The sequence below is a fragment of the Urocampus carinirostris genome, chromosome 7 (genome assembly GCF_059441175.1).
Source record: "Urocampus carinirostris isolate Australia breed hairy pipefish chromosome 7, RoL_Ucar_1.0, whole genome shotgun sequence".
In the NCBI taxonomy this organism is placed as follows: Eukaryota; Metazoa; Chordata; class Actinopteri; order Syngnathiformes; family Syngnathidae; genus Urocampus; species Urocampus carinirostris.
In genome coordinates, this window is record NC_142355.1 from 23,083,274 (window position 1) to 23,093,668 (window position 10,395).

A 10,395-nucleotide genomic window follows, 5' to 3' on the forward strand; every position below is an offset into this window, starting at 1 on the left:
ATATTGCTACCTCAGTATATGGGGTCCAGTTTCCCACATTTGCCAAGTCGAAGAAATTTACACTTCTGATCCACATCGACCCAGAAGAACCTTCTGGTAGTCTCCCTTAGTGTGTTCCTGCATAGAGTAAATATGGTCAAAATAGTAATGCAAGACAATGACGTCACCCATGAGTGGACTTACCATTCAATATATGGTTGGTTGATCCCTTAACCACTAGGGTCTTGGGGAAACTACAGGTAAGTCAAGTCAAGTCATTTTTATTTGTATAGCCCTTAATCACAAAGAGTCTCAAGAAGCAAGGGTTTTATAATGATGTGCTGCTTTATTGAGATTTTTTTTGCCCACTAATATTAATAATGGCAAAAACAAAACACATTGCTGCTTGAACATGTGAGGTCCAGTTTTCTTTATTTGTCAAGTTGCAAGAATTTACTCCTCCGATCCACAGAGTCCCAGCAGAACCTTCTGGTAGTCTCCCTTAGTGTGTTCCTGTACAAAGAGTAATTAAAATCGAAATAGTAATACAACACACTGATGTCATCCAGCAATGGACTCACCATGATGGTCTTCTGAAGAGATTGTCTGTGATGGGCTTTGTATTCCGAGCAGATCTTCTTCAAGTCCACCTCGCATCGTGACACGATGATTCTGCTCACTACCTTCTCCTTGGCTCCTTTACTCTGACCAAAAGGGCAGTGTAAACATGTGAATCCATTATATTTGTTCCGTTGTGCAAATTTAAAGATGAAAATCAGTGAAAAATGAGTAACCATGTTCAACAAAAGGTTATTTGATTTATATTTAGTGTTATGCTGCCATCCAGAGGACAGTGTTGGTATTAATCACCAGTGCTGGTAATGCTATTAAATGCTATGCCGAAATCACCGCCAACACGCTATTAATTTATTTGGTGAGTTTGTATTTTAGGGTTGGCTAAATGTTTGAGCTAGGGTTAGGGATTTGGAGCAAAGGTTAGGGCTTTTGTTGGACGTTGGGTAAGGCTTTCATGAGTTACATTTTAAATACTTTTTAATGAATAATTTTCACATTTTTACATTAAATCGAATGTTTTTACATGTTAACCATTTCATTAAAATATGAATCCAACCATGTGAAAACGTAACACTCATGTAAAATGTTTTTTATATCTATATGCATAAATAAGTCACATTTTACTTTTACATGATTTCACATCTTAACATAATTACAATAGAATATGAAACTTATGTTAAAAAATATGATTGTACACAAATTGATCTCGTTTTAGTATATTATTTCAATCGAACATGGGTCATATTTAAAACATTGTAACAGTTAATATTTTCCATCTCAATCATCACATAAAACATTAAAAGTAAATATTTTACATGCTAATATAAGTTTATTGTTTGCATAGTAAAATCATGTAATAACACCTTAAAACAAGTTAAAATTATCATTCAACGTTATTATATGGCATTCTTTGTGTGTGTGTGTGGCAGAAAAAGTCTCTCTGAAAAAAAAAATTCAAGTACACCTCAATTTAACTTGAAATCTCTTCTATCCATTTTACCTTCATGGCGTCGTGGAGTCTGTTAGCAAAGTACAGTTGTTTATTTTCAAAGCTCTGCACTGGGGGGGGAAATCCACAAGTTAAAAATCCTCCAAATAATCCTGTAAAGGGATTCACATATTCAATGCTAGTGAAGTACCCAGAGCTAGGAAAGACTTCTGCAGGTCGCCTTTCACTTCCTTCATGATGCTCTCCTGCATGTCGTAGGGGCTGTAACTTTTGTACCGCTGAAACACTAGCAAGTCATCAGACATTGGGTGAGCTGTTTTAAGTTCCAATTGAAGAAAAAAACAAAATGTATTATAACCTTTTTGCAGATGGGGGACGCTCCTCTCAGTCATGATGGCGATCCAGGTGGCCACGTCCGTTCCTTTGTTCTTCACACCGGCGTCGTACAGTCTCTGGTCAATAAAACATCGGAAAACGATAACGATTAATTTCCGGACTATTAGCTGAAACTTGTCAAACAATTTCAATGCTGCGGGTGAAGTAAATGTACTTTATATATACAGCCCTTTACAAAAATCCTTTCAGTGTGCCAAAGTGCTTTACAGAAATTACAAAGAAGCTATAAGTAAGCGGTTGAGAAAATAGTCGTAACGCCTTTTTCGGCCTCTTTTTACCACAGAGGAGGACCTCTTGAAACTTATCTTCCAAAAGTAAGTTACATTTACCTTTATTTAGCATATTATTTTATGAAATGTTTATTTTTTAGTACAAAACAATACAGACAAGCCTTAAGCATACTTATATAAACCTTAAACATACAAAATATAGCACTGAAGCAACTTACAAACAAATTCAACTCGTTCGTAAGTAGGGCAGCTCCTGTACTGAACCCTGCAAGATTTCATAAGCGCATTCACCGAACCCTACTTTAAGTGTATAACAAAATGTGTATATTTTTCAGCCAGTGATGGCCACCTAAGGAATGTTATTACATATAGACCTGATGAATCGATGTGTCCTGGCTTCCGCAGCAGAGGCTCCACCGAACCCCTGAGACTGACTCCCCGAATCCCGAGGGTTTGATTGAACCCACTTTAAGAACCACTGGTCTGGAAGGATCGGGGTCACACTCCCCAGGCGAAAATTGTGTACATTTTAAATTCAAACGCATCGATCTGGTTCATTTTTAGAAACAACTGAAGAAGCAAGTTCTGTGATGAACGTGGGCCCTTGTGAACTATTAAATCATAAATACACTGGTTAAGAAAGGCAATGACACAGCACACAAGTACCACCCAAAAAGCATGAGACAGGAATTTAATGCAATAAAAATTTTACTTGTTGTCTCTTTAGACTAAATCTAACTAATGTTGTTCAGATGCTGATATTAACTTAAGACCAACATTACAGATATGCGGTTTAAATGTAATCAATTGTAATACGTATATTGGTAATTTAATCAATGAAAGCATTAAATATCAGTAACAGTTGCATTTGTGATTGCTGCTATTACAGGATGCTGGTTCTTCTTCTTGAATGGTTTACAGGAGGTTATTGTAACGCACACCTTATGAGCTACACAGGCTTGCCAACACTAAAACTTTACATGCAAAACTACCGCTTACGCCTGTTAAAATCACGTCCCGTTTTAAAAAAATGATCCACCACTTCTTATTTAAACTACAAAAAAAACTTGACTTGAGACTATTTTGAAGCATGGATAAACTTGCTTTTTTTTTTTGTTTTTTTTTAAGAGAGAACCCACTCTTTTGGCTTGACTCACTAAAATTAGTCAGTATGTGTTTATTAGCCAGCCCTATTAGCGCTGTGTTTCTTCTGTGTTTTCTGCTGTGTCATTTGTGTTGCTGCTTCTCGGTGCCTTTTCCCAAAAACTTAAAAAACTATTTCTGTGTGCCGTCCTTCCATTGTGACTATCTCACGTTTATACTTGGTCAGGTGCGGCTTATGCATATACAACGTTGTTTCTTTCTGTAAAAAAAAAAATATTGGGTGCGGCGAATAGTCAAGTGCAGTATATAGTCTGGAAATTACAGTATAATGTTTTCATTAAAAATAGTGTTGGAAATAATTGACATTGGGAAAATGACAAATGATAGCATGTTCCTTTGGAAAGTCATTCGGAAATTACATTTATTTTAATTAGGCTCCTCTTAAGTCTGGCAATTAGGAACCAAGGGTGTTTATGAAGCCTGCTTAACATATTTTATTATCGGAGCAATAAAAAAAAAATCACAACATTTTAAGTGTAAACAAAAATGTTTTTTTGCGACTCACTCTGGCGTCGTCATCAATCTTTTCATAGTCCACCACAGAGGACGGCTCATCCCGCTTGGTCTGTGAGAAGGACGTTAGTTCTTAGAAAAGGACAGAAGGGAAAACATAACGGCAGTAATCGAGTGGTAGCCCACCTCCACCAGGGCCAGCAGCAACTTGGCAAAATTTCCCGAAGTGTCGCCTTTAACGTCTTTGTCCAAGTCCTTCTTGAACACTGTAATAAAACCAGAATGACTTGGTCAAAAATGTGCATACCATGTTTGACCCTTATCTGTCTTTTCAGTTACGTGAAAGAATATTACTAGAATAGCTTTTTTCCCCATCTATGCAATATTGCAAAGAATCGCCTGATTCTTTCCCAATCTGATGACATTACCGTATTTTCCGGACTATAAGTAGCCCCGGAATCTAAGGCGCACCAGCCATAAAATGCATAATTAGAAGGAAAAAACATATATAAGTCAATATTGGAGTATAAGTCGCACTGTTATTTAATTAAATCCAACGCAAAAAAAAAAAAAAAAACATATATGTCATCTTAAAAGGAAATTTAAGATAAAAATGCCGCCCTGGCATATGTCCCTTGTGCAAACGTTACTGAAACAACTTTGTATCTCATTTTTGGGGAATGTGTTAGAACAGTGAAACACAGAGCAATGGCATCTTGTATAAAAATAACTTTTCAGTGGGTTGAAAATATTTACTTTGGCAAAATGACGCCTAATCCTTGGGACGTTGGTGTCCCAATAGGTAAGAAAAAGGCATCACTTTGCTTGCATAGCACCAGCAACTAGCAAGTAATAGTGTAGATTGTGAATCAAGAAAGTTAAAAAACGCTTTAGCTTGGTGTTCTTGCTCTTTTTTCATATGATTTAAATAATTAACCATTGAATCAGTAAATATATTCCAAAAAATCCAACATATAGTTTCAATTATCACTATTTTCCAGTCAATTACCGCCAGTGATGGGAAAATACATTATATACACTCTTTAAATGGTTTGACATTTTGTGAAAAATAAACGTAGCACTAAAAGGTCCTAAAATAGTAATTATGGTCACTTCATGCATACCCAAATAATCATAAAACAGCAAAAAAGTTTGTTCTTAATCAGGTTCCAATGTGTGCTGCATTTATTGTATCAAACACTGTAGGAATTTCCTGAAACCTGCTAACCCAGATGCACTCTACATCTTTGAATGCAATTTAATGTAGTTGGCCTGGAACACAACCATCAAGGTTGGCTCCGAATTGGAAAATTCTCCATGAGGGAAAAAAAACATGTGTTCACAATTTGTTTCTTACTCACACTCCTTGTAGACTTGCTTGATCTCCTGCAGCTCAGAGTTGTTGCGGGAGCACAGAATCTCAATGAGCGTTTCTTCATCAGTACCCAGGCCCTGAAAAGAACGTCCAAAGCTTGTTTGAAAAGCTGTGTTTTCTGCACTTAAAAGACTATTGGAGTATTAGGTGCACTCCCCCAAAAGTAACCATTTGTAATATCGTCTCATATAGATGCGCACCGGACCATAAGGCACGTGGAATTGAAAATCACAGTAAGGACTCGGGCAGCTCGAGAAAAAAAAAAATGCATTGTTTGGGCAATAATTGATCAGTCGAAATATATAACTAATCACATTTGCATAACATTGGATGCGACAGGGCAGCATGGCGGCGCAGTGGTTAGCGCGTGTGAGGCACAGTTCTGAGGTCATGGGATCAAACCTTCCTGCGTGAAGTTTGCATGTTCTCCCCGTGCTTGCTTGGGTTTCCTCCAGGCACTCCGGTTTCCTCCCACATTCCAGAAACATGCATGTCAGGGTAATTGGCTGGTCCAAATTGTCCCTAGGTATGAATGAGCGAGCCAATTGTCTGTCCCTGTGTGCCCTGCGACTGGCTGGCAACCAGTTCAGGATGTTCCCTGCCCATTGCCCAAAAATAGCTGGGATGGGCTCCAGCACCCCCGCGACCCTGCTGTTTATAAGCGGTGCAGATAATGGATGGATGGATACAACAGATCGTTGTATCCATCCATCCATCCATCAGATCGTGACCGGGTGTGCATCCGGTCCTATCCTATCTACTAAACTACATGATAGGCATTTAGTATGATCTCATCATCACACATTTTTTTTTAAATTTTATTTTGAGTTTATTATTGAACCGGGCCACCGGATGTACAGTATTGTATCGCCGACTCGCAAAGTCTTTAAAAAAAGCACAAAATTCTGAACTGAATGATAAGAAAGGCGTTGTGGGAAGTAATTGTAATTGTAATCCTGAAAGGTATAGACGCATGTCCGCACACATTCAAAATGTATGTAAGATAGGATACAGCGTTGTCTTTGCCATGATCCGGGTTCGATTCCTCTTGCATCAAATATTTTATAAACGTGACACCCTTTTATGGCCCTAGGAGCCTGGTGGTCAGTGTTCTTATCATTACTATCCGATTGTCTTATTATTATCCCATTCGATCCCGCTTATAAAGTGCACCAGATTATAAATAGGACTAGATGATAAAGCGCATAAATTCAAATTTCTGGCCAGTTTTGAGTTTTTGGGTGTACTTGACAGTCTGGTGAATATGGTAATTCAATAGATGCTCGCAAGTAAAAACTTCCTTCACTACAAGGCTGTGTCGCAGAAAATTGCAGTGTGTCCTGTACCTTGATGGATCCTCGGATCTCTGAGGCATCATATTGGGGTGTGCTCTTCATAAGGCCAAGGATGACAGATTCCAAAGAGCCAGAGAGCGCCCCCTTCAGAGCGGAAATCATGTCCTGAGAGGCAACAGCAGCAGCATATTAGACCTTATCCAGATTGAATAATTAGAACACAATTCTGATCAAGAAACTTCTTTAACCTTTTTTGCTCTTCTCTCATAAGCAAAGGCAATTTCCCTCCTTTGGGAGTACGTCCGCTTAGTTAAGACATCAATGATGGTCTGCTCGTCCACACCTGAAAATAAAAAAAGAATTGACACACTTACAGGGAGATAAAGAAGGATTTAAATTCATTATTGAGGAATTTTGGTGTTATTAGAACAATAAAGAGTTAACATCTTGTTCAGTCTTCCTGTGAATGGGCAGCTTCATCTCATGTTTCAAACATATGCAAACGATATCTACACTCCCCATTGGCAGATCATTTTTCTCGTTTTAAGGAAGCTTTTTTTTAAACTTGTTTCTGTTGGAAAATAAGTAAAACATCTTTAAATCATTGCGAATATTATAAAATACATTTTCATTTCATTCATAATGTAAAATAATTCATTATGCTTGTTTCTATGTTCTTCCGTGTAGCGAGTAAATCAACCATCATGGCGGTACAATATTATATATATATATATATATATATATATATATATATATATATATAATACCACAGCCATATCCCCCTGGTGGGAGGTGGCTAGAGTCATTTCTGACTCTTTTCGGGAGATTGATTCAGAGGAGGGGATTCCCAGCCCCCTCGCTTAACCCAACTGAGGTGTTGGGCGGTACAATATAAATACGAAATTTCAAATTTAAGTAGAAACTTGTTTTAAAATAAGAAAAATGTCTACCATCTCTTTTGTGAAAAAAAATTGCCCCGCCATATGATTGTCTTAGTAGTTTTTGTAAAAATATCATATGTCCTTAAAAAGGTTTTGAAATTCTATTCCATCCATTATCTGCAAAGCTTATCCTCAGTAGGGTCGCGGGGGTGCTGGAGCCCTTCTCAGCTATCTCCGGGCAGTGGGCAGGGGACACCCTGAACTGGTTGCCAGCCAGTCACAGGGCACACAGGGACAGACAATCACTCGCTCATTCACACCTAGGGACACTTTGGACCGGCCAATTAACCCGACATGTATGGTATTGGAATGTGGGAGGAAACCGGAGTGCCCGGACGAAAACCAAGCAAGCACATGCAAACTCCACACAGGAAAGGTTTGATCCATTGACCTCAGAACTGTGCCGCACACGCGCTAACCACTGTGCAGCCATGCTGCCTGAAATTCTATTATTTTTATTCATTCAATTTACCATATTTTTCTAATATTTGTAGAAAATTATTGTAGATGAAAAAAATTATGTACCTTCTGCAGAAAAAGTTGCCAAATTTGAATATGATTGGTCTTGTTTTACCTTTATAACTTGTTTCTATGGACATGGTAAATAATTCTTAAAGCGAGTACCTTTTTCTAACAGAACAAACACTAGGATTACATAAGTTAAATAAGCTAAATGATGCTAGGAGTCATTGTAGACCTTTTGAAAAATTAAGTATTGTTTATTTCCTTTTACTCAAGAAACACCCTAGTCACATACAAATTCGAGGAATCTGCTGACTCCTCCTACCATGCCAGCAGCTAGCTACTCTCAAAGCCAAGCAAAGACACAGCTGATTTTGCAAACTTAAAGGGACAGTCTGTAATAGTTTGTGCCTCATGGTGGTGCAACAAAACTTTCATCCGTAAAAAAAAAAACCCCAAAAAACAAAACATTGATTTGAATACTCATGTTAATTTAAAAAAAAAAAATCATAGGTCAAGGAATGTGTATTTCTTTTTCACCATGAAATCCCTTTTTGGATCGGCGGCATGTTTTTCCAACATCTTGCCGCCACGTGTGTCACTGGCCTTTGCTCGCACCAGACAACACAGTGCCATCTACTGGTCAAATAGTACATATTGGAGCTTTGAGATGAGCTGTCAACTATTTCACTCAGTGTGTCATGTCTCAACAGCCCGGATTCTTTGCACAGACAGACAGACAGACAGACAGACAGACAGACAGACAGACAGACAGACAGACAGACAGACAGACAGACAGACAGACAGACAGACAGACAGACAGACAGACAGACAGACAGACAGACAGACAGACAGACAGACAGACAGACAGACAGACAGACAGACAGACAGACAGACAGACAGACAGATAGATAGATAGATAGATACTTTGTTCATCCCCGAAGGGAAATTCACATTTCCAGCAGCATCCCTGAGCTGAGAACAATAAGTCAATTTGGAACTAAAATAGAATGATAAAACAATATTGTCTTTATCATGCCAAAGGAAATGATCTAGAAAAGCTTGGCACCTACATCCCCCTCCCACCACAACACATATACATTAAAAACAACAACACAAACCAAATGCTATTCAGACAAAATGGAAAGCTGGTTCACTGCAGGCGCTTCTAGAATGTGTTTTGCACGTTGCTTTGGGCAACACTGAGGTCAGAAACTTGGACCACTTCCCAATGGTTTTTAAAGCCATGACTGTGACTCAAAAATTCCGACTGTGGACTCAATCTAGGATCTCCAATTGACATTCCACAGTATATCTTGCCTTTGGTTTTGATAGCAGTCTCAATCCTGGCAGCATCTTTCTCAGGGTCAAAATCCAAAGCGGGAGTGACAGTGGGGTACTTGGGTTCACAAGACTGTGGGAAAAAATAAAGCACATCTGTCAATCAGTGAAGCGATGGAGTGGTGCAAATGTTAAATCACCTCGCTATTAAGAGTGAGCTGCCCCAGAAATTCTGCCACCATCGCCATTTTCACCACCCTGCAAAAAGTGACACATCATGTGATCATGAATCAGGAGTAATCCCGTTGCTGAGGCAGAGCGGGGACGCCTTTGTGGAGTTTCCTGATGTAATCACATTCTTTGACCTACTGTTATCAATACAATGGGTGGATGAAAAAAAATTACCCGCGGCAGTGATTAATCTAATGCCGTAACAACTTGCTAATCATTGACACCATGCATTGGACACGCCCTGGGCTGTGGTATGAAATCACACAACAGTCTCACATGTGGAGGTAAAGCGAGATCACTGCATTGTTTTTCAATGACACACCAGACACAACTTCCACAGGAGCACTTTTGCACAACAAAGCTATCACGAATGAGCAGATTTTTTCAAAGCCTTTACGACTAAATCACTTCTCAACTCAATTGTGAAACTTACCAAACTTGTAGCAGTTGGACGAAACCGAGCAGTCCTGTTGATGTTTCAGGCTAAAGGGTGTGGAGCTTTAACGCCACTGCCCGACAGGGAGGACTTCCCCTTCCTCCCACTCTTCGTCTTTCCACCCACTGCTGCTGTTGACTCCACCCAGTTGAGCTGAAAAGCCATTGCAGAGCTGTTCCAGACAAAGTCAAACTACAGTACAATTGTCTCACATGCCGATCCAATCGACTCAAGTGTCTAAATGTGAATAACTTTATTGCAAAATTACATTTGTCCAAAAAATGTTTACAAAAATACATTAAATTGTCAACAAAAAAAAAGAAAAAGTGGATTGTGGTCCCAACTTTTTCTTATGAAGGAAACAGACAGACAGAAAAATCACAATTGAAAACCACTTGGATTTTTTTTTTTTACCAAGAACACGAAAATTAATTTATTTGTTTGCTTTGATTTAAATAGAAACCCACAATGCTTGTTAGGGTAGTTTGCAATTCACCCAAAAAATATTTTCCATTAATGAAAGGACAAAAAACAGTTACTTTCCAAACTAAGAATTCTTCTATTGCATATTAAAAAAAAACACAGTTTTCAATGTCAAGTGGCATATTTATTATGTGATAAAGGCCT

The 10,395-nt window shown here is 38.6% G+C and overlaps 1 protein-coding gene across 1 annotated transcript; it reads right to left on the bottom strand.

Annotated features, from left to right (window-relative positions):
- Nucleotides 1-394: 394 nt before the first annotated feature.
- Nucleotides 395-9,908, bottom strand: LOC148362713 (annexin A2-A-like). The gene is made up of 13 exons (XM_088340210.1): nt 9,766-9,908; nt 9,302-9,359; nt 9,141-9,234; nt 6,666-6,760; nt 6,469-6,582; nt 5,109-5,199; nt 3,934-4,013; nt 3,800-3,859; nt 1,863-1,956; nt 1,695-1,790; nt 1,556-1,614; nt 561-683; nt 395-492 (listed from the first exon to the last, which is right to left on the bottom strand). The coding sequence occupies exons 2-13, from the start codon at nt 9,347-9,349 to the stop codon at nt 433-435; spliced, it is 1,014 nt and encodes a 337-aa protein (XP_088196336.1). The 5' UTR covers nt 9,350-9,359; nt 9,766-9,908; the 3' UTR covers nt 395-432.
- Between the last annotated feature and the right edge of the window lie 487 nt (nt 9,909-10,395).